Here is a 24,826-nt window from a genome sequence, read left to right as displayed (position 1 = left end):
TTCACCACTGTACGCTTCAAATACTGGACAGCAGTTGCACACAGCATCCTCTTTCTACCACGCCCAGGTAGTGTTTCCACTGTGCCTTTAGCTTTAAACTTGTGAATTATGCTCCCAACTGTGTCTCTTGGAATGTGTAATGTCTTTGCTATTTTCTTATATCCATATCCTTTCTTATGAAGAGAAATTACCCCTTCTCTTGACTTCTTTGACCACTCCCTGGACTTCACCATGTTGCAAATACACCATTGACCATCTACAAGAGGCTGAGCGTCACAGTCTTTTTCAATCAGTTTAATTGTTGCTTGTTATGGTTCTAATCACATCTACAGGTGTTTTCAACACCTGATTGAAAAGACCTTAATCAAATTCTGTTTTTAAGAGTTATGATCTTCCAGGGGTTGAATAATTTTGTCAATGAGATATTAAGAGAAATGACACTGTTTGGTATGTTACAAAATATAGTGTTGTAATTCAAGTTGCATTTGTCTATTCAATGCATATTTATTTGATATGACTATAAACAAAATATGGAATAAATGTCCTACTTGCTAAAACACCAAAATTGTGTGGGTGTTGAATAATTTTGATCACAACTGTAAATCTTTGTTGACATAAATGTTGAAATGTAATATTTATTCTACCCATTTTTACAACATTGGAAAACATTAGTAAAACAGAGGCTTTTCTGAGGGTGAGATAACTCCTGGAAATTACTGGTTCAGAATGGCCAAAAGTATAGATGTGAATGGGTTATACTTGTATGGCCCTTTTCTACCTTCAAGGTACTCAAAGCGCTTTGACACTACTTTCACATTTACCCATTCACACAAACACTCACACACTGATGGCGGGAGCTGCTATGCAAGGCGCTAACCACCAACCATCAGGAGCAAGGGTGAAGTGTCTTTCTCAAGGACATAATGGACATGATGAAGTTGTTAGAAGGTGGGGATTGAATCAGGAACCCTCAGGTTTCAGGCATGGCGACTACACTATCCCGATTTGTGTTTCCAAGTTAAAGGAAAGGCTGTCTTCTTCGAATGGATTTATAACAATCTATGCAAGCTGGGTAAAGTTTGCTATTGTCTATAACAGCACATAAATAATTAACAGAAATGCAGGCAATATTACATACAGATAATATGTCATGAGAATTGCAGATATACATTAAATACACAGATGATTTAAGTTAAGGAAATTCTGTCCATCCATCCATTTTGTACCACTTGTCCCTTTTAGGGTCATGAGGGGTGCTGGAGCCTATTTCAGCTGTATTCGGGCAGAAGGCGGTGTACACCCTGGACAAGTCGCCATCTCATCACAGGGCCAACACAGATAGACATTTACACACTAGGGCCAATTAAGTGTTGCCAATCAACCTATCCCCAGGTTTCAGAATAATTGTATCTAAGTTATCACAAAACTTTATGTTGCCATGAGTTCTCGGCGAGAGGACAAAAGCTGTCTTTGAACCTACCAAGAAGACGGCTTGTAAAACTCCACTGTGTAGAATGGGAAGCAAATGAAGGTGTTCTGTTCCTTTCATGTATTGTAATCAACAGAAAGATTTTGTCTTGGCCCAATAACTACAAAGTGAGGAGGAAGCAGGACTTGACTCCCCTACAGGGACCTCTTCTTTGAACTGTTTTATGACCTTTTCTGGGGGATGGTATAGCGGCCGTGCCAGCAACTTGAGGGTTGCAGGTTCGAATCCCGCTTCCGCCATCCTAGTCACTGCCATTGTGTCCTTGGGCAAGACACTTTACCCACCTGCTCCCAGTGTCACCCACACTGGTTTAAATGTAAAAAATAAAAAAAATTAGATATTGGGTTTCACCATGTAAAGCGCTTTGAGTCACTAGAGAAAAAGTGCTATATAAATATAATTCACTTCACTTCTGTGAACTGTTTTGTGTAATGAATTGTATTTATATAGCGCTTTTCTCTAGTGAATCAAAGCGCTTTACATGGTGAAACCCAATATCTAAGTGACATTTAAAACAGTGTGGGTGGTCCAGGGAGCAGGTGGGTAAAGTGTCTTGCCCAAGGACACAACGGCAGTGACTAGGATGGCGGAAGCGGGGATCGAACCTGGAACCCTCAAGTTGCTGGCACGGCCGCTCTACCAACCAAGCTATACCGCTCCGTTTTGTGGCCAAAGGCAGCACCTGTTTATGACCCCCGTATCTTACAAACAGCTGTTGCTATGTAAACAGGGAAAGTCCAAATAAAAGAGGCGCACAATTTTTCGCCAGAGCGTGATGGAGACTGTACAACAGTACAGCCCAGACGAGCTCTCCTCAATCCTCGCCAAATTTAATTCGGTCTCTGTTTAATTTCTTCCTTCTTGTCTCGTTTAATAGATGTCATCAGTGTTTGAACCTGACACCAGATGCATGTTAATGAGCTTAAATGTACCTACAAGTGAGGCATAATGATGCAATATGTACATACAGCTACACTAAATAGCAAGTTAGCCTCGATTAGCTCGCAGTCATGCACTGACCAAATATGCCTGATAAAACACTCCACACAAGTCAATAACATCAACAAAGTTCCCCTTTGTGCATTCGCGCACAGCATAAAAAGTTTGGTGGACAAAATGAGACAAAGAATGAGTGGCATAAAATATGTCTTTCTGTGGCATCGCTGTTGAAAGCTATACATGTAAACAAACTACGGTCAGTTTAAAAATCCCCTAGCAACATTATGATTTGTACATTTTCAGATTGTGCTTGTTCTATTTTTATACAAATAAAACAATCTGAAGTTGTCTTTATTTTTAAGTTATCGTGCCGTGATTTTACCAGTCCGGCCCACTTGGGAGTAGATTTTTCTCCATGTGGCCCCCGATTTAAAATAAGTTCGACACCCCTGCTATAGGCGAATAACTGCAAAGGTAGCTAAATTGATAGCCCAAAGTACCAAAATACAGTATTAGACTGGAGTATGTTTCAGCATTCGCACAAATGGTTACTTATAATAAAGGAATTATTCCAGGGTAATCTTTTATTTACCACACACTTTTTTTATTTATTCACAAAAAATTATAACACTATATTTCTGGAATTTCAAAGTGCTATAGAGTGGAAAAGAAATGAGAAAATATGTGATTATAAACTAATAGTAAAAAGTATTGTCGAGCAAAAACCTAAAGTTGTAGGGAGTACCTACAGGGACTTTATAGCAAAATGCTTTCTTAAAAAGACAGGTTTTTAAGTTTTGTTTAAAGGCAGCTGTAGTCTGTGGGGCATTCAGCAGAGGAAGGCCCAGACACCTTGGTGGGAGTATGTGGATGTAGGGTAGAGGGAACGTGTGGAGTCTGAGTGAGGAGTTCCTGGAGGTACAAAAGTAGGGGGACCTTGTTTTTGATTCTGGAATCGAATAAGAAGCCAGTGAGGAAATTTCATAGTAATAGTAATGTGGTTGTATTTGCGCACCCTCATCAAGATCATAATCAAAAGTCTGAAATACTTAATAGATAATCCCATGGGAGAAATTTGGGTTTTCAGCACAATCTCGTTTAAGAGCAGACATGCATTGTACAGGAAGACAGAACCAAAACGATGTTAGGTCTGCCACATTTGACGGCATTTAAAGGTGGTGAAAAGGTGGATAGCCACCAGCACACAAAAACATGTTACACAGACACCACAAAACTTGCAATGGCGGAGGAAAGGGGGCGAGCAACAGTGGCAGGATGCTGCTATCTAAGCACTGCTCAGCTGTCCATCACCCCTAAGGGCTTTAAGCGGTGGCATGTGGTGGGGGGGGTGTGTGCTTATGCCCATTGTCCAGGGTGTGAGTGTTATCCGTTCCTGATTAGACAAACAAACATCATACAGGAACAAACGCTGAGTTAGGATGGGGGAAAAAAAAAAAAGTCAATCTCAAACTGGGCTCCTAAGGGGCAGGGGCAGACGGTCCGATGTCTTCCAAGTCTGAGCATCCTCCAATGATTTCTGGCAGCTTCGGGGTACTTTGAATGGCTTCCAGCATCAGGCAACGCTTACTCCAATTAGCAGATGTCCTGTTATCATGGTTCCAAATAAATATCGTCAACGTCCTCAACTGAAAGGGTCGGCAGGCACGCAGAACTCCTCTTCTCCCAAGAATCCGCCGTGTGTCCAGCAAAAAACATTCTGACAAGACAAACAGGTTCCCCTAAACCCGAGACCTTGTTAATTTTGCTGAGAGGATCAATTCCATTGTTGGAGAGCGGTGCAAAAAGAGGCAACAAGAAAGTTAAAGTTAAACAAGACAGGACGAGAAAGAGGTAAGCAGGATGCTGGCAAGGATGTTCTGGATCTATTGAAGCTCCTGGATACTTTTCTCAGATGAGAAGTGAATTGCAGCATTTTAACACACTAAATGCCCGCAGACACTAAAAAAAGGCAAACATGAGCAATGTAGAGTTTTCAGTACATGCAAAAGTGTGGACATAAGTCATTTGTGGACGTAAACTGTACACAATAAAGTGGGAATTCCATGAATAGGGAAACAATCATAATGTTGTACCTTGTGGATCTGTTCATTTCGTGTTCATATACTTAAATATCTTTTGTTGCCATGTTTCAATGCGCTCTACCTTGGCCCACCTGCTAAAAATGTGTCTAGAACTATTCTTGAGGAGCACAATGTGATCTCACTTCCAGCACACAACGATGTTGGGATCATTTTCCAAGCGGTCATCCAGCTCCTTGTAGCTGATCCCTGCAGAGCAATCAATCATCAATAATCGATCGTCAGCATGATTCCCCCATTGAAAACAAAGGAGCAGTGCCTGTCTTGCAGCAGATCTCATCGTAACTGTGACAGCCCGTATAAAGGCGAGGAGGCCTGCTCTTCTCGTCACGCAACACCTTGACCGGATACTTCTGCAGTCGCCGAATGAGAGACTTCATCAGCCCAAATTGAATCAGCCTCCTGAGGGAGCACAGTTAGCGCATAACCCAGCCGACCGCCAACTGACCGCATCCATTAATGCATTTTTTTTTCTTTACAGGTGTGTGAGACGAATGCCACTGACCTCTCGTCAACTCTCTGCAGCTGCTGCGAGTAACGGGAACAAAGGTCTCGGACCGTGGTTCCCGGGCTCAGACCGCAGTACAGCTGGAAGACGTCTCTCAGACTGGCACGCTTCTGGCCTGATGGGCACAAGGTGTGTCTTGTAAAGACGCGGAGGGACATATTACACACGTCAAGCTTTACCAACCTTGCTTGGTGACGTAGGTGAGACAGTCCTCCTGGATAAGCTTGTCATCCATCAAACTCTGCACCTTGGGGGTGGTGCAGTACACGTTGGAATACTGGAGGACACAAACCACATGGACCATCAATGTATGACCACCACATTGGCTTTTCAAAGTTAATGCTTGAACCCATTGAAAAGATTTGACATTTTGCCATTCCAAATAAACGATTCAATCCATTCCACCTCCAACAGATTCAACTCATTCTATAGATTTTAACTATCAATGTTCTAATTTAAAAAAATTCCCATTTTATTTTATAAACCTATTTCTCCCTTTCTTTTCTTTCACATATTTAAACAGATTTGAACAATTCCACCATCAAAACATTCCACTTTGTCAGAACTTTCATGCTATCTAATTTTTTATCCACCTTCAACAAATCCATTTTCTACCGTTTGTCCCTCTCTGGGTGGCGGGGTGGCTGGCGGCTTGTTCAAAACATTTCAGTTTTACTCAAATTCCGTAATATCAATTCTTAATTAAAATTGGAATTCATCACATTTCAGTTCAGCATCGTTTTTTCAACATTTACATGCAATTTCTACAGAAACTGCTTTATCTAATTATACAATATTATCATTATGACGGTTATACTATTTTGAGGTCAATTTGCGTCTCTATTACTAAATCTTTATTGACACTGAATTTTTTTGCGTTTGAATTTTGGAAACTGATTCAAATCCAGGCTCGGGATCTTTCTGTGTGGAGTTTGCATGTTCTCCCCGTGAATGCGTGGGTTCCCTCCGGGTACTCCGGCTTCCTCCCACTTCCAAAGACATGCACCTGGGGATAAGTTGATTGGCGACACTAAATTGGCCCTAGTGTGTGAATGTGAGTGTGAATGTTGTCTGTCTATCTGTGTTGGCCCTGCGATGAGGTGGCGACTTGTCCAGGGTGTACCCCGCCTTCCGCCCGATTGTAGCTGAGATAGGCGCCAGCGCCCCCCGCGACCCCGAACGGGAATATGAGGCAGAAAATGGATGGATGGATGGATGGATTTTTTTTTTTTTACATCAATTTATGCTGGTAATTTCATTGAAACATTTTTGGGGCAAAATGAGTGTTTAAAAATTCAGTGTAAAAAAAGTCTGAGTAAAAAAAAATGTGCTGCTTCAAAAAGCAAGACTCACTTCCGGTAAATTAAGACGGAAGGAATCGGTTCTGTCTCAAAACCAGCCAATAAGGTGCCAAGTTTGTCTCATGACACAAGCCTTGCAAAACAGCATTAAGAAAGCAGTTAACTGTGCTACCTGGGCATAATACAACATAAATAACAATTTATTGCAGCCCGCTAGATCCTTTCAAACTATAGAAATGATTCCAATAGTTCAAATCTGCACTTCTGAGTTACATATGAAGCTCTGCATCATGCAGACTGGCGACCAGAGTGGGCGGGGCTTGTTTACGGAGCAGCGAGTGTCAGACTGAGGCAGATTGCTACAACACAGTTCTGCAGAACAGTTATATGTTACAAATATGTGGATGTTTTTTACCCTTTGCGTGTTTGTATAGCTGTGTTTATTGCATCTTTGTTCTTGCTCGATTATAAAAGATGTCAATCACGTAGGTGGTCTGCAGTAGAGAAGGAACGTTTAAAAAATTCTCAATATTCAGTGTTTTATTGTTCATTGATAATATTGTAAATTCCACATTCTATATTTGTATGTACATTCTGACTGTCATTTAATTCAGTAAAAAACTGAAGTCAGTCCGTTTTTGAGCTGGTCTGTTTATTTTTTTTTACTGAATAAGAAAAACACTCTGAATGTACATTAAAATACAGAATGTAGGATTTTCAATTCCAACTATGAATGATAAGAAACTGAATATTTAAAATATATAAACGTTGCTCCTCTACAGCAGACCACCTCCTTTATTGACATATTTTAAAATAAAATGACATATTTTAAAATAATTAAAAAAAAAAAATAGGCAAAAGGGTAAAAAACAAAAACTTATTCAATATAATAACACTGTTCTGCAGAACTTTGCTGTAGTAATCTTACTCTGTCTGACACTCACATTTGTGAGGTCTCAGTCTTGATGCTGCTCCGCCCACTTTGTCCTGTGCCATGTGGGCATGAAGCAGCTCGTCCTATGGTCACCGTAGTAACCCGTATGTCACACAAAAGTGCAGATTCTAATAATTGGAATCATTTTTATTAATTGAAAATATCCAGTGGGCCACATTGAAATTGTTGTGTTATGCCCAAGTAGCCCAGTTAATTACCTTTTTAATGCTGTTTTAAGACCCGTGTGAAGCGACTTCAAACTTGACACCTCATTGGCTGGTTCTGAGAGAGAGTCAATTGCTTCAGTCTTAATTTACATTTAATTTTTTTACACTGAATGTTTAAAAACGACATTCTTAAACACAAGCATTTTGCTGACACGATTTTCAATTAAATTGTCAGCAAGATTTGATGTAAATGCAGAAAAATTCAGTTACTGTTGGAGCCTATTTATATTATTTATTTATGAATTCTTTTGACAATCTAATTCAATAATGCCAATGAAGTTGTTGATTATTTATTGGATGTATTAGATGAATTATGATTGATTGACTGATTGTTTTCAGCTGCTCACGCTCTTCCTGGTGAGCCACTCCCTCCTCCTATAATTAGGAGGACAGCACAGCTGGGCGCTGCCTTTGTCTGTCTGTCATATTGAAGGAGTGAGGAGTGATATTATTTGTTTACCACTAAATAAGTTATTTTGTATTATATAGAAAGTCAACCACGGTGAATATTTTTTGTTTGTGAAAATAAATTATCAACATTTTTTGAACCTAGAAATATCTCCGCAAGTGCTTATTTGGAATTTAGTGCGCCATAAAACCTCCTCCTCATGGCTACTCTACAAACTTTATTTTTATTTTTTCGAAACCTTTTTGGAACGACAGAGTAGCCGTAACAGTTACATAAATTCATTGTCAAAAAAAAGCTTTTGCAAATAAAGACACAAATTAACCACCATCTTATCATTATTAGTGCATATGCTAAGAGTTCAGATTGTCTTTAAAGCTTGTTACCTATAAACAAGGGTCCTTGAACGCACCATGGTTATGTGCAAATAGATGCCTAAGTGAGACTTATACCTAACTTTCTCCTATGCTGCAACAGGCAGAAGTAGTGTACTTTTACTTTTCTTGTATCACCTCATCCTTGTTACAAAATACTGGTGTGGTGTGCAACTGTTTAAAAACATACTGAGTGAAGTGTTGTATGTTAGGTTTGCCTCTATACAAGTGGCACATATCATTTTGTATTTTTGATAGGGAGGTTTATAGTCTTAGACTTCGACATTCTTAATTTGATTAAAGCAAGCTTATCAAACTTTTGACAGCAACATTTAATTTATCTTAACACTGATGCCGTTTTTTTGTTTTATAACTGACATTTTTAATTCAGCACCAACATGTAATGGCTTCTTCCTTGACACTTTAGTAACGCTTCTACCTAGTTTCATGGGAATGTTACGTAATCCTTCTTTGGACAAATAACACAATATGTCATGAAAGATACTTTTGTTGAGTGTTGTACCTGAAATATGGACACTAAAGTCACCAAATCATAGTACCTGGAAAAGGAGAGTTGGGATTTAATCTCAATACAATTGGAATCAAATAGTGTCTGAATCTCTCAAGACATATTTTGCTTTGAAGTACACAATACAGAGTACTCAGTACTCACAGGAGATTCTGCACAGCAATACGAACGATATTCAACTCCACATCTGCTTCAGCTGAGATTTTCTGGACATGTCGAAAGCCGTCAATATAGGGCAGAATCTGAGGAAAATATGGAAGAAGACAGGATTGTACTGACCTGAAGATAAAACAATGAATAATTTATGAACAACGATGTACTGTACATGATGATGAGCTCCATTTGTAGTACTTTGCAGCTCTCTTTGCAGGTGCAAGTAAACGATTAGCAATTTGCTCTACCATAATGGTTACCATGGCTTATTGCATCGTCTTACTGTGTGTAGTGTAGCATGTTTAGTAGGGCTGTGAATCTTTGGGTGTCCCACGATTTGATTCAATATCGATTCTTGGGGTCACGATTCGATAATATATCGATTGTTTCAATTCGATTCGATTCTCAATTCAAAAACGATATTTTTCCGATTTAAAACGATTCTGTATTCATTCAATACATTGGATTTCAGCAGGATCTACCCCAGTCTGCTGACATGCAAGCAGAGTAGTAGATTTTTCCCCAAAAAATCTTTTATAATTGTAAAGGACAATGTTTTATCAACTGATTGCAATAATGTAAATTTGTTTTAACTATCAAACGAACCAAAAATATGACTTATTTTATCTTTGTGAAAATATTGGACACAGTGTGTTGTCAAGCTTAAGAGATGTGATGCAAGTGTAAGCCACTGTGACACTATTGTTCTTTTTTAAACATTTTTTTATAAATGTCTAATGATAATGTAAATGAGGGATTTTTAATCACTGCTATGCTGAAATTATAACTAATATTGATATTGTTGTTGATGATATTCATTTTTGTTTCACTACTTTTGGTTTGTTCTGTGTCGTGTTTGTGTCTTCTCAATTGCTCTGTTTATTGCAGTTCTGAGTGTTGCTGGGTCAGGTTTGGTTTTGGAATTGGATTGCATTGTTATGGTATTGCTGTGTAGTGGTTTGTTGGATTAATAAAAAAATTTAAATTAAAAAAAAAAAAATAGATTTTTTAAAAATGAGTATCGATTCTGAATCGCACAACGTATTTGATTCGATCCGTATTCCAATTGATTTTTCCCCACACCCCAAATGTTTAGCTCCTATTCATTGTCTTCTAATGATAATTATGCCTATATTTAGAAACATACTTTATTTAGTTGTGACTTAGCTTATCTTCACACTTTGGAGGGACGTTGGCTGTTAGCTTGCTAGCAAAGACTCCATATAGTGTTGTGCATGCGTTTGTTGCAGCTTGTTGCTGTCAAATCTGCAGGACACAGCTAGAATGTGTCGTCAACATGGATTATCAGGATATGGCGATAGAATTAAAATCTGCATCGTCAGCCAACATTTTTATCAAATAATGTAAATATTGCACAACCCTAGTGCAAATATGGGATATATTTTCAATAAGAAGCCAGAATTTGGAAATTTTTCACAATACTGCATGGTTGCTGAGGTCATTGGCTAAATCGCTGCCTTATCTTTTTCAAAAGTTCAAGAACCCTATCAATTTTGACATTTACCACATTATGCATGGAGAAAAAACATGTTTATATTAATCAATCTGACAAGATCTTTAACTTCTCTTGTGACATTTAAAGACCTTTTGTCAAATTAACACTTTCTAAAGAAATATGAATTGACACAAGATCTCAAAATAAGGGAAGTCACAGGTGTAAGTACAAATAAGGTGTCTACAAATTTTCGACTACTGAATCTACTGGTAACTTAAACATTTTCATCAACATTGCTTTGTCAGTGACGAGTACAAGTTGATGTTTCCTCGCAGGCAGGCATGATGGATTAATTCAGATGTCATATATAACCAATAAATACGCCGCCACTTAAAACTTTCTCATGCTATACAATTAGAATGTGTTTGGAATTTCAACTCTTTGAAACATTTCTTGTATTTTTCTTTCTTTTGCATAAATTTTTTTAACGCCAGGCTTGGTTAACACAAAAAAGTTGCAAGATTAATTATATTCCTCACTGCTACTTCCTTTCCTGGGAATTATTTACCCTCTTCTGCTTCTGCATGAATGATTTCTCAGCCGTAAATGATAAGAAAGCTATAAACTTTGTCCTGGCCTTTCTTGGTATTTTGGGATGCCTTATCATGTCACATGACTTTGACCACACCAGTAAGGACATTTTAAAAAATGCACACTCCTCCACTGTAAAATGTATATGCATTCAGACGAGCATATCTTAAACAAATGAAACCAACAGATGATAGTCAACAACCTCCTGTCCTGTTGTTAAAGAAGGTTTAAAAACATGAGATAATGTTGTACATTTTTTAAGGAAAGGGTATCAGTTCACCGTCAAGTCCTTTAGGTTCATTAGAAGGTAAATAACTTGAATTAAAAATAAAAACAATTCAACTAATTTCATTCTAAAATTGTGTAATAAACTATATTGGCCCTAGTGTGTGAATGTGAGTGTGAATGTTGTCAGTCTATCTGTGTTGGCCCTGCGATGAGATTGTGTTGGCCCTGCGATGAGGTGGCGACTTGTCCAGGGTGTACGCCGCCTTCCTACCGATTGTAGCTGAGATAGGCATCAGCGCCCCCCTCTACCCCAAAGGGAATAAGCGGTAGAAAAAGGATGGATGGATGGATGAATATATTACACGTCAAAAGTCTGAAACATAGAGTATGTTATTTAACTACGAAAATGTTAAATGCTAAAACGAGTAAAGTAAAACCGTTATTAATAACTGCACTTTCATGAGTGCAATATTGCTCATTTACTAGTGAGGCAAACTAGTGCGGTAATGGCTAACATAAAAGCTAACATTTATATATTTCCCCATTGAGAACCAATATACACCAATCTAAATTTGTGAAAAGACATTACTTTCTGAGCAACTAAGTTATTCAATTGTGCTGTCTTAGATAGAGTGATCCTTTTATACTCTATACTAGGAATATGACGGAGGTTTCTACAACAGGAAGTGAACCCACATAACATGGTACAGGGGCGTCACTAGACCTAATACTGTACTGGGGCACACCTGGGCCACAAATAATTCATGTGAGCGTGCAAAGCGCGCAAGCAAAAACATTTTTAGCACTTATTTATCATAAAAAATACATAAATAGTGCTTTAAACTATGAAATCATATCAGATTATGTTGTAAGGATCTTTGATTAACCACCTGAAATTAACTAATGCATTTGACCTACTTGTGCACTTTTTTACTCCAGACTTCTAAACTGCTACTGGTAAAAGCAAAAAGGAAGAGCAATGAATCTTTTTGAAACATATATTGCAGTAATCATCTGCAAATTTAACATCTACAAAAGTAAAACAAAAAATAAAGCATTATTTATTATTTAATTTCCATTTATGGCAATGTGGCTAATCCTATTTCAGATACACAAAACTATAAAATATACACAAAACAATAAAGCCACAGTAGTAGAATAAATGAACAACTGTTGTGTGTCTGTTCACGGAATAATTTTCTGAGAAGTAAACTGTAACGTCTCGTTTTCATGTTTGCAAAGTGGTCAATCACTCTGGACAGATATGGAAATATTACAGTAACTGTTATATGGTTGACCAGTGGTTCCCAACTGGTGGGTCGTGAAATGAAAGTGGATTGTGTGTCATTTTCAGTGAGTCGCAGTCAGATGTGTGCATGAAAAAAAAAAGTTTAGGGAGAAAAAAATCAAATTGTGGCAACAAAACCAGATATTTTTAGCCATTTTTCTAATGACTATTAGTGAGTATTTTAGCAAAAGGCAAACCGACTAACAAGTTGGAGGAGGACTCAGGACAGACATGGAAATATATTTTAAAAAAATCTAAATTGGGCAACAAAACCCGATATTTTAAGCCATCTTTCTGAAAACAAATACAGAAATGTTACTATTTTTTCTGAAAACAAAACCAGATGCTTTAGCTGTAGCTATTTTTCTGGTGACAAAACAAGATTATTTTAGTCAAAGTCACACCGATTAACAAGACAATTCTACTGTTCTATTTTTCTGTGAAATAAACTTGAATGATTTAAAAATTTGGCTCACGACTTGATATGGAAAAATGTTTTTCTTCCTGAAGATAAACCATTTGAGAAGCACTCAACTCACATATGCTTACTCCAAATCATCATTGATGCAGAACCAGCAGACAAAAACCAACATTATGTTTCATGTTGATTGGAAATTACCCCGACAGCTCGTACAGCAAATGAATATGTTTGTCTTGATACAAGGAATAACGTTAGCTACTTTAGCATCAACTTAAGACAATTATGTTGCCTAGCTAGCTAGGACTTCACTTACATCTGTCATTTCTCGTTGCTTCTTCCCTGCTGCGGGGGAATAACTTTCTGATATCCATCTAGGAGTTACAGTTTGAGTCAAATCAAAATCAAAATAATATAATTAACAAATTGTTGTTGGCTAACCTTACTTACCTCAGCAGTGATTTGCATCCTCTCTCTCTCTCTCTCAACTGAAGTCTCGATCCACACGTGAATAAATTACCATATTAATTAGCCATGTGCTCATTGTTACGTGGAGTGAATACAGTAGCAATCAGTTACCATACTAAGTAGTATGTGCGCTGTTGTCTATGTAATGTGGACTTAAAACTTTGAAGCGTTTTTTTTATTGGTGAAATTTTTACTGGGGCACTGCAGATCAACACTGGGGCACATGCCCCAGTGAAATCTGTCTGGCGACGCCCCTGACATGGCATAAGCCAGACATTTAAACACTTGTTTTGCCTTAATCATAAATAAAAAAAACACTTTAAAACTTTTACAAATTAAAATGAAAAAATGATCATGTTAAACATGATCATTTTTTCAGTCAAAAAATAATATTGCTCTTAAGAAGCCAGAATAATATTTAATATTTCATTTGAAAAGAAAATATATTGTCTAAAAATGTTTTCAAAAAAACCTTTGTTAAATGATTTCTGTGTGTGTGTTGGTACTACTGGTGAAGGAAGAGTGGATTGTGAGATCGACAGGCGAATTGGTGCACCATCTGCAGTGATGCGGACCCTATATCGGTCTGTTGTGGTGAAGAGGGAGTTGAGCCGGAAGGCAAAGCTCTCAATTTTACTGGTCGATTCAAGACCCCATGCTCACCTATGGTCATGGGCTTTGGGTTATGACCGAAAGGACAAGCTCACGGGTATAAGCGGCTGAAATGAGTTTTCTCCGTCTGGTAGCGGTGTCCCTTAGAGATAGGTTGAGAAGCTATGACATTCAGGAGGAGCTCAGAGTAAAGACGCTGCTCCTCCACATCAAGAGGAGCCATACGAGGTGGTTTGGGCATTTGGACAGGATGCCCCCGGAATGCTTCCCAGCTGGCCTGGGAACGCCTCCGGTTTCCCCAGGAAAAGCTCGAAAAAGTAGCTGGGGAGAAGAAACTCTGGGCTTCTTTGCTTAGGCTGATGCCCCCAGGACCCGACTTCGGATAAGCGGAAGAAGATGGATGGATGGATAATTAATAACTCCTAATTTGTGGAAATAAATTTACCATGGTCAGAGAAACAAAAAGGTTTACTGTATGTTTGTAATTAAGTGTACTGTAATTGCCGGGCCACCAGTCCTGGGGTGTACCCCATCTCTAAACCAAGGTCACCTGGGACCCCAAACAAAGGTTGGTAAGAAAATGGACGGATGTAAAGCTCACCTGCTGAGTGGTAAGATCCCATTGGGATTGAATGAAGTGGTCTTTGCTCTGGGTAAAGACAGGAACATCGTACTCCTGGACCACTAGGGGATCCTTTCGTAGGGGGATCAACTTTAGGTGGATGGTGTTAGATTCATCTAAAAACATGCCAAGATATGGTAAATTTAGACCAAATAATATAAAAAAACAACAGCTGCTTTTCAATGTTCATGCAGTCTAGCGTTTTAAAAACATTCAGAGTAGCACTTTTTACAACCAGGCTGAAACAAATTGAACATTTCTGCAGTCTATTTCTACACATGACAGAATAATAACCACAACTAATATAAATTGTAAAAACTAATTTTCTGATCCATTTTTATCATTTGAGATGTAGCACTGATCTAGAACACTATGTTCTGCATATGATGCCTGCAAGTCCCCATGTCTGTAATCATATTACATCATAGATGGACAACGCTTATAAGCAGTCTTTTCTAAAGTACTTGAAAGCAAATCAATTTGGTCAAAGTTAAGGTCACCTTTTTATTTTTGTATATTGAGTAAAAGTCCAAAAGTACCTGACGTTTATTGTACTGAAGAATCAAAAGTTTCTTTGTTTTTTTAAGTGTATAACAATAATAATAATGGATTAGATTTATATCGCGCTTTTCTATTGTTAGATACTCAAAGCGTTCACAGTGAAGTGGAAACCCATCATTCATTCACACCTGGTGGTGGTAAGCTACATCAGTAGCCACAGCTCCCCTGGGGTAGACTGACGGAAGCATGGCTGCCAGTTTGCGCCTACGGCCCCTCCGACCACCACCAATCATTCATTCATCATTCATTCACCAGTGTGAGCGGCACCGGGGGCAAGGGGGAAGTGTCCTGCCCAAGGACACAACGTCAGCGATTTGGATGACAATAGGTGGGAAGCGAACCTGCAACCCTCAGGTTTCTGGCAAGGCCACTCTACCCACTACGCCATGCTGTCACTTAAGATGCACTGATCCAGATTTTTTCCAGATAGTGTTGCTATGACAACAAACAGGAATTATGTCACTAACTGAACTTTTTTGTTTGTTTGAGTAACTGATGGTTTGGGGTAAAACCTGAGTAAATTACAGCTATGTGATATGTATGCTTAAGTGGGCTGTTTGCAACAATTACACAGCGCTAACTTTCCAATATATTTTACATATAGCCCGCCCTCTTTCGGCTTCTAGAACATAATGAAGCACAATATTTACGTATGTAAAACATGCATGCATATTAGCTTTAGGTGTTGCTAGATAATGATTGTGATTTGGATAGCTAGCTTTAGCTGTCAATGAATTTATATTTTATCATAACATCAACATATCATAACATTACCATGAATTGATTAACGTGGACCCCGACTTAAGTCAAAAAACTTATTCGGGTGTTACCATTTAGTGGTGAATTGTACAGAATATGTACTGAATTGTGCAATCTACTAATAAAAGTATCAATCAATCAATCAATGACTGCAAAGTGTTAGTTGCATTTCTTAGACTGCTTTTAAATGTGCGCACACGCTCCCTGTGCGTACCTGTATACGAGACAGGGTAAGCGACCGCCGTAAACACCAATCGTTTTATTCGGGCCGGTAAAAAGTTTTACCACTCCATCCATCCATTTTCTACCGCTTATTCCCTTTGGGGTCGCTAGTGCCTGTCTCAGCTACAATCGGGCGGAAGGCGGAGTACACCCTGGACAAGTCGCCCCAAACTTAGTAATTGTGAAAAATATAGACAAGGTTAAACTATGTTTAGAGAAACAATAAACACAACAAGAGGAATATTTCTACCTATGGGTAAGGTACAGGCTCCTGTCGCGTTGAGCTCTTCCAACAAGGTGGACATGATAGGCAGAAGTTTCTGTTTGCTCTCCTCTTTGGAGATGAAGCCACTTTCCAGCTGCAACAACCAAAAAAGCAGTACATACAGTCGATACTATCTCATAAATAATACACATTATTATGTATTAGGAATGTAACATTATCAAAATCTCACGGTACAATATTGTCACGGTATTAAAGACACAGTACAATATCATTGTGGTAAAGCCCCCAAAAATTAAAAACTTGGTGAAAATGTCAGTGTGTAAAATGAAATGGCAAAAATGTTTAGGATAAACACACTTCCTGTAGTTGAACACTAACATAATGCTCAAATGTTCTTATTAGGACTATCGAATAAAAAAATAAATTAAAATATTTAATCCCATTTTTGTCATAGTTAACTCTAAATGAATTGTGCTTAATCGCAGCTAGAATAAAAAAAAAATCATTAATAAGTAGGGTTGTATACAGACTCCTGTTTTTTTTCGATACCGGTTTCTAATTGGGTTGGTCCGAGTGGGTAGTTCAAATTCTGGACTATCGGTACTTTTTTCATGCAGCTGAGCGTTGTATATATGACACGCGTGTGCTCTCACATTCATTCAGGTAGCGCTGTAAAGCATAAAAAAGACACGGCGCAACAGCCAATCAGAGTTAAGCTTTGACCGCGCCACTTCCAGTTACATACAGTCATGGTAAAAAGTTTACATACACTTGTAAAGAACATAATTTCATTGCTGTCTTGAGTATCCAATAAATTCTACAACTTTTATTTTTTTCTGATAGAGTGATTGGAGCACATACTTGTTGGTCACAAAAAAACATTCATGAAGTTTGGTTCTGTTATGAATTTATTATGGGTCTACTGAAAATGTGACCAAATCTGCTGGGTCAAAAGTATACACACAGCAATGTTAATATTTGGTTACATTAACGTGTTGTACAAGTTAATAGTATTAATGTCGCTTGAATGGAGCTGAGATAGGCTCCAACGACCCCCCGCGACCCTAAAAGGGACAAGCTGTAGGAAATGGATGGATGGATGCAATGTCGCTGCATCTCCTGAAGGAATCAATAAAGTTCTATATATCTATCTATGACAATGTCTTGACCTTCGAAACCCGCTAAACCTTCTGTAAATGAGTACCATATTCTTTAAACTAAAAGGCCAACTTAAAATCCTTTAATTTTCCTAAAAATTGACAGTGCATCTTATAACTCGGTGCGCCATGTGTATGAATAATTTCTTTTGTGGACCTCGAACCAATTTTAAATGGTACATGGTGTAATGATAAGTGTGACCAATAGATGGCAGTCACACATAAGAGATACCAGAGTCCTGTAGTCTTGTAGTTAAGAGTGTTTTTTGACCAATCATTGAGGAGATTGCCTGAAACGGAGTTGGCCATACTCTCTTTATACATGAATGAGAAATACATGTGGACTGCAGGTTGAATGAAACCTTTTCAATAAATAACTCTAGCAAGCACCGGTAAGACTAAACGTTTGGTGTTTCATGGAGAATACAGAACATCACAAATGGCACTCAAAAATCTGTCAGGATATTTTAGTACCATTTTGGTAAACTACGAAGTCGCACTGCTTAACGTATTGTCGGAGCATTACGGCTACCGTAGTCAGCTGTGCATCAACATCCATCCACCCATCCGTTTTCTACCGCTTGTCCCTTTTGGGGTGGCGAGGGGGGGGGGGGGGGAGATTTATGGTGTGTGTGTGTAAATAGACCCCAAAATGGCAACTATTAGGAAACATTATCTGTCCTTTGATTTCAAACTATTATGCTAAACCAACTTTTCTTACCTATTTGTACCTGTTGATGTGCATTTGGGCTATGCAAAAGTCCCAAACATTTGCACGTCTGCCATTGTAGCCCACACTGTAGTCAATAAGCTTCTTTATTTTTCTGTCCTCTTGTTGTGGGTCATTCATTCTTCGCTGTTGCCATTTCTAATGCAAAGTAGCGTATCTATCCATCTAGCCATTCATTTCCTACCACTGTGAACTGTGAGTGTGTTGGGGGAAGGCGCTGAGACAGAAATTGTGAATGACTAAGAAACGTCACTCTGTTAAGTTAATTCCACTGTTAAATAAACATGCTCGGTTGTTGAGAGCGTTGCACAAAGTAAGATGTCTTTCTTCCTGTTTAAAGCGAGAGATGAACAAACGCGAGGCTCAACAATTTTGATTGCCGAACACGGATGTTAATGGCGGAGAAAAAAAAAAAATCAGCTTCCTGCGTTTTTTTTACTGCACTAATTAAAACTTCGATGCCGATCCGATTTCAATTAATCGTGCAGCCTTACTAACAGAATTTTTGCTTGATACAGTCACACGTCACAGCATTATTGTGGAGATTTGGAAATCGCAATACAGTGGTATCTACAATATAAACGTGAGTTTTTAAATATGTTGTTTTCAATCACCGTTTTATGATCATCAAAATTCAAAACAGTAATACTAAGAGTCTAGAATTTTACGCAGTTTATTATTATACTAGTAATCATTACACCCCTATTAACTACTGGGCGTCAGATGTTGCGTAACATCGCAGTCATACAGTGTTTGACTCTGAAACTGACTTTTAAGATGTTTTATTTAGTGTTCCACTTTTAAGGTTCCATAGGAAATAAAATGATATGAACAATTGTACCTCCAGAGTTGTGAGATAGCCAGAGAGCTTCTTGACAATTGGCTCCAAGACACAGGTGTTGGCTTGCGCATCACAAACAAAGCCCAGGTTGAAGAGGAGGGCGTTGCGGCTGTACTTCTTATGTTCTATGCAAACTGGACACCCAATTAACTTCTTGCCCATCGCAGTGCTACAAAAGTAACAAATAGGATGTTAGGTTGCATAAAAATGTCAAACTAATCAACGTGATCAAATTGTATTGAAGTTTCGTACACTGTTATTAATTTGTTCTGCAGCTCTGGTTTAGTAATAATATAAACCTGAACTGTGTCAAAGAGCTCTCTTGAAATGTATTCCTCTGGGACCTGCAAGAGGACACAATCAGACAAATCATGACCATGAGGGTAGATCTCCACCTCAAATGAGAGCAATTTTTGCCATTTCTCTTTGTTGAAGGCTGCAATCTTTAAGTTAGGGGTGTACAAACATTTGCGGCCTGCGACGCATTCTAAAAACAAAATAAACAGAACGGATGAGAACATTACACACAAAAACTAAGAAAAAATGTAACTGGCCTAAATCCCCCCCAAAAATGGCACCTGAAAACCAAAATGGCCTGTGTATGGTATGCTATATATGTATGTTGATTTCCATGCATCCTGCCATCATAAACATGTACAAATACACTTTTGAGTTTTCTGAGAAACTTTAAAAAGGTTTTAGGTGGTGCAATAATTATATTTGTAAAGATGAATAACAAATGTAATATTTCAAGGGGGTAGGTTAAATGTTGCACTAATTTATTTGGTCAACTATGACACAGCACCCAGAGCTTGTAGGTTTTGTTCGGATATTTTAGCATTTATTAACCTAAATTATAGTATCTTTATGCATACAACCAGTGAAGTTGGCACGTTGTGTAATTTGTAACTAAAAACAGAATACAATGATTTGCAAATCGTTTTCAATATATATTTAACTGAATACACTGCAAAGACAAGATATTTAATGTTCGAACTGAGAAACTTTTTTTTTTTTTGCTAACAATCATTAACTTCGAATTTAATGGCAGTAACACATTGCGAAAAAGTTCGCACAGGGGTATTTATACCACTGTGTTACATGGCTTTCCCTTTTAACAACAAGTTTTCCTTGTCCTTATGTGGGCCCTATCGAGGATGTCTTAGGTGTTTGTGTTGTGGTTTGTGCAGCCCTTTGAGACACTAGTGATTTAGGGCTATATAAATAATCATTGATTGATGATTGATTGATAACAACACTCAGTAAACGTTTGGAGACTTAGGAGACCATTTTTGGAAAATTTAAGGTGAAATCCCTAAATTCCTTAAAATAGCTGGTTGAGAAATATTGTCCTTAAACTGTTCGACAATTTGCTCGCGCATTTGTTCACAAAGTGGTGACCCTCGCCCCATCCTTGTTTGTGAATGACTGAGCATTTCATGGAAGCTGCTTTTATACCCAATCATGACGCCCACCTGTTCCCAATTAGCCTGTTCACTTCTGGGATGTTCTAAATAAGTTTTTGATGAGCGTTCCGCTAATTTCTCAGTCTTTTTTGCCACTTGTGCCAGCTTTTTTAAAACATGTTGCAGGCATTAAATTCCAATTGAGGTAATATTTGCAAAAAATAACAACGTTTTCCAGTTTGAATGTTAAGTTAAAATATTAAAATCCTGTCTTTGCGGTCTATTCATTTGAATATAGGTTGAAAATGATTTACAAATAACTATATAGTGTTTTTATTTACGATTTTACAGAAAGGGCCAACTTCACTGGTTTTGGATTGTGTACATCAGGAGTCACCAACGCGGTGCCCGTGGGCACCAGGTAGCCTGTGAGGACCAGATGAGTAGCCCACTGGCCTGTTCTGAAAATAGCTCAAATAGCAGCACTTACCAGTGAGCTGTCTCTATTTTTTTAATTTGATTTATTTACTATCAAGGTGGTCTCGCTTTGCTCGACATTTTTAATTCTAAAAGAGACAAAACTCAAATAGAATTTGAAAATCCAAGAAAATATTTTAAAGACTTGGTCTTCACTTGTTTAAATAAATTCATAATTTTTTTTACTGTGCTTCTTATAACTTTCAGAAAGACAATTATAGAGAAAAAAATACAACCTAAAAAATGATTTTAGGATTTTTAAACACATATATCTTTTTACCTTTTAAATTCCTTCCTGTTCTTTCCTGACAATTTAAATCAAAGTTCAAGTAAATGTATTTGTATTTCATTTTAAAGAATAATAAATACATTTAAATTTAATTCTTCATTTTAGCTTCTGTTTTTTTGACGAATAATATTTGTGAAATATTTATTCTAACATATTATGATTAAAATTCAAAAAAAATATTCTGGCAAATCTAGAAAATCTGTAGAATCAAACTTAAAACTTATTTCAAAGTCTTTTGAATTTCTTTTCAAAATTTTGTTCTGGAAAATCTAGAAGAAATAATGATTTGTCTTTGCTAGAAATATAGCTTGGTCCAATTTGTTATATATTCTAACAAAGTGCAGATTTGATTTTAACCTATTTAAAACATGTCATCAAAATTATAAAATTAATCTTAATCACAAAAATGTACTAATTAAGTTCCATAAATGTTTTTTTCTAATCGATTCAAATTAGCTAGTTTCTCTCTTCATTTTTTTGTTGAATTTTGAATTTTAAAAAGTCGAAATTGAAAATAAACTATGTTTCAAAATTTAATTTGAATTTTTTTCGTGTTTTGTCCTCTTTTAAACCGTTCAATTGAGTGTTTTTTTCGTCATTTATTCGCTTAAAAAAACCTTCTGTAAAAGGAAAAAAATGTACGACTGAATGACAAACAGAAATAACCTTTTTTTATATACATAGATTTATTTATTAATGGTAAATTGAGCAAATTGGCCATTTCTGGCAATTTATTTAAGTGTGTATCAAACTGGTAGCCCTTCGCATTAATCAGTACCCAAGAAGTAGCTCTTGGTTTCAAAAAGGTTGGTGACCCCTGGTGTACATCCTTTAATTTTTCTGTCCACAAAACACCAGAAACATTTCACTTACCTGATATGTTATTTTGGGACCCAAAGTAGGGTGAAACTCGCTAAAGAAGATGCATTCTAGTCGAGTGTCCATGCTTTTCACTGAGCTTCCACTTTGATGCCTTTTGTTAGTCTCTCCAGAGGTCTTCCTTTGGGGAAATCATTGCTGTCAGGTGTGTACAAATACAAAATATGATTAAAATGTCAAATAAAACAATATATTTCTGGTAGAAAATATAAAAAACATATTCAGAACTCTTAATAGAACGTGTACTTGAGTAAATATCTATAGCACACACTTATTGACGTTAAACATAATATCTTTAAACAGCATTTTAAGATTACAAAAATAATTGCCTTCATATTCCCTCATTGCCGCATGCGCACTACAGGAGTAATTAAGCTTGTTTTGGATGTCCACGGGCAACTTGAGAGTGACTTATTTCTCTGACGCACATAGTGCACCAATCATTACTGCCCCACAACAAGCACAAGCACGAACATGGTTCCGCCAAGGAATCAACCCGCATATATTGAAACATTGTCATAAAAAAACATTATCTTAATAACCTAAACATTTATATGCTTCAAAAATATGTGTATCATGTACAATCATGAAATTTTAAATATATTAAACGACCCCGAACGGGACAAGCTGTAGGAAACGGATGTATCGATGTATGGACCTCAAAACTGTCTCAGATGACCTTCACCTTTCTTCTTATTTTAGCGTCTCGCTTTTCCAAAAGTAAAACAACAAACTACTGAAACATTTGCAATTTTTTGGGAGAAACATGAAAATCCAAAATGATTACACAGAGTATTTGTATATGTTATTTTGCATTTACTTTCCGGTTTGCTGTCACACAACACGCCTTGCTGCTGTTTTAAGCACACTACCAATGGTGCGCAATTTAATGTCAAATCAAATCAAATCAAATCAAATGTTTATTGGATTTATCACTATACAGTGTACATCCACGACAGAACTACTGACTAAACTACTACCACAACTTGGTTTACTATTTATAAAATATAATAATGTAGGGCAGGGGTCACCAACGCGGTGCCCGCGGGCACCAGGTAGCCAGTAAGGACCAGATGAGTCGCCCGCTGGCCTGTTCTAAAAATAGCTCAAATAGCAGCACTTACCAGTGATATTTTATAGACTTGGTCTTCGCTTGTTTGAATAAATTCATTTATTTTTTTACTTTGCTTCTTATAACTTTCAGAGAGACAATTCTAGAGAAAAAATACAACCTAACAATGATTTTAGGATTTTTAAACACATATACCTTTTTACCTTTTAAATTCTTTCCTCTTTTTTCCTGACAATTTAAATCAATGTTCAAGTAAATTGATTTTTTTTATTGTAAAGAATAATAAAACAATTTAAATGTAATTTGTCATTTTAGCTTCTGTTTTTTCAACGAGGAATATTTGTGAAATATTTCTTCAAACTTACTATGATTAAAATTCAAAAAAAATATTCTGGCAAATCTAGAAAATATGTAGAATCAAATTTAAATCTTATTTCAAAGTCTTTTGCATTCCATTTAAAATTTTTGTTCTGGAAAATCTAGAAGAAATAATGATTTGTCTTTGTTAGAAATATAGCTTGGCCCAAAGTGTTATATATTATAGCAAAGTGCAGATTGGATTTTAACCTATTTAAAACATGTCATCAAATTTCAAAAATTACTATTAATCAGGAAAAAATACTAATGATGTTCCATAAATTCTTTTTTAAATTTTTTTCAAAAATATTCGAATGAGCTAGTTTTTCTCTTTATTTTTTTCGATTGAATTTTGAATTTTAAAGAGTCGAAATTGAAAATAAACTATGTTTCAAAATTTAATTTTCATTTTATTTCGTGTTTTCTCCTCTTTTGAAAAGTTCAGTTAAGTGTTTTTTCATCATTTATTCCCTACAAAAACCTTCAGTAAAAGGAACAAAAATGTACGACGGAATGACAGACAGAAATACCCATTTATATATATATATATATATATATATATATATATATATATATATATATATATATACATACATTTATTTATTAAAGGTAAATTGAGCAAATTGGCTATTTCTGGCAATTTATTTAAGTGTGTATCAAAAGGGACAAGCGGTAGAAAATTGAAGGATGGATGTATCAAACTGGTAGCCCTTCGCATTAATCAGTACCCAAGAAGTAACTCTTGGTTTCAAAAAGGTTGGTGACCCCTGGTGTTACCTGGAACTTGAAATAGGCCACCCGGCCCAAAATCCACACTTGGTAGTAGTTTAGTCAGTAGTTTAGTCGTGGATGTACACTGTATAATGATGAATCTAATAAACATTTGATTTGATTTGACATTAAATTTGCAAAATGAGGTTGCGCATTTTTCAAATTGCACCCATTGGTATTGTGCTTACAACACTGGGAAACAACCTTGATGCCTTCAAGGACGACTCGGGGAATACAAAGTGTTAGCCACATCTATATTTGACTTCAATCACAAAAACACTCATGAGGACTGCTATTTGGGTTTGTACTTTCCATTACATTTCAGAACCGTCTGTGGTTGTTTCACGGTTGTGCAAACTTCATACAATTAGTGAAAGCAAATTGTAAATTTAGCAAAATACACTTTTCATTATCGTTCCCAAACGCAACGCTCCTCA

General features: G+C 37.0%; 2 protein-coding genes across 7 annotated transcripts in view; one reads left to right on the top strand and one right to left on the bottom strand.

The window, feature by feature from the left end:
• The window catches only part of LOC133535094 (calcium/calmodulin-dependent protein kinase type 1D-like), a 510,841-nt gene that overhangs the window by 75,180 nt on the left and 410,835 nt on the right, over positions 1–24,826 (top strand). The window lies entirely within an intron of this gene.
• On the bottom strand, positions 2,995–22,640 carry nprl2 (NPR2 like, GATOR1 complex subunit). 6 transcript variants are annotated; one of them, XM_061874560.1, is made up of 14 exons: positions 22,519–22,640; positions 22,184–22,327; positions 19,391–19,482; positions 19,139–19,307; positions 16,435–16,543; positions 14,622–14,758; positions 13,391–13,428; positions 13,257–13,314; positions 8,951–9,048; positions 8,801–8,837; positions 5,219–5,312; positions 5,033–5,150; positions 4,787–4,929; positions 2,995–4,716 (listed from the first exon to the last, which is right to left on the bottom strand). In XM_061874560.1, the coding sequence occupies exons 2-14, from the start codon at positions 22,253–22,255 to the stop codon at positions 4,649–4,651; spliced, it is 1,233 nt and encodes a 410-aa protein (XP_061730544.1). In that variant the 5' UTR covers positions 22,256–22,327; positions 22,519–22,640; the 3' UTR covers positions 2,995–4,648. The 6 variants fall into 6 exon arrangements, with proteins under 6 accessions (XP_061730544.1, XP_061730542.1, XP_061730543.1 ...); XM_061874558.1 differs by having other exon boundaries at positions 4,787–4,880; XM_061874559.1 differs by having other exon boundaries at positions 4,787–4,880; positions 22,184–22,310; positions 22,519–22,632.

This window comes from Nerophis ophidion, linkage group LG16 (genome assembly GCF_033978795.1).
Source record: "Nerophis ophidion isolate RoL-2023_Sa linkage group LG16, RoL_Noph_v1.0, whole genome shotgun sequence".
In the NCBI taxonomy this organism is placed as follows: domain Eukaryota; kingdom Metazoa; phylum Chordata; class Actinopteri; order Syngnathiformes; family Syngnathidae; genus Nerophis; species Nerophis ophidion.
The sequence above is the reverse complement of the archived record's forward strand: the minus strand, read 5'-3'. Positions and strand labels throughout refer to the sequence as shown.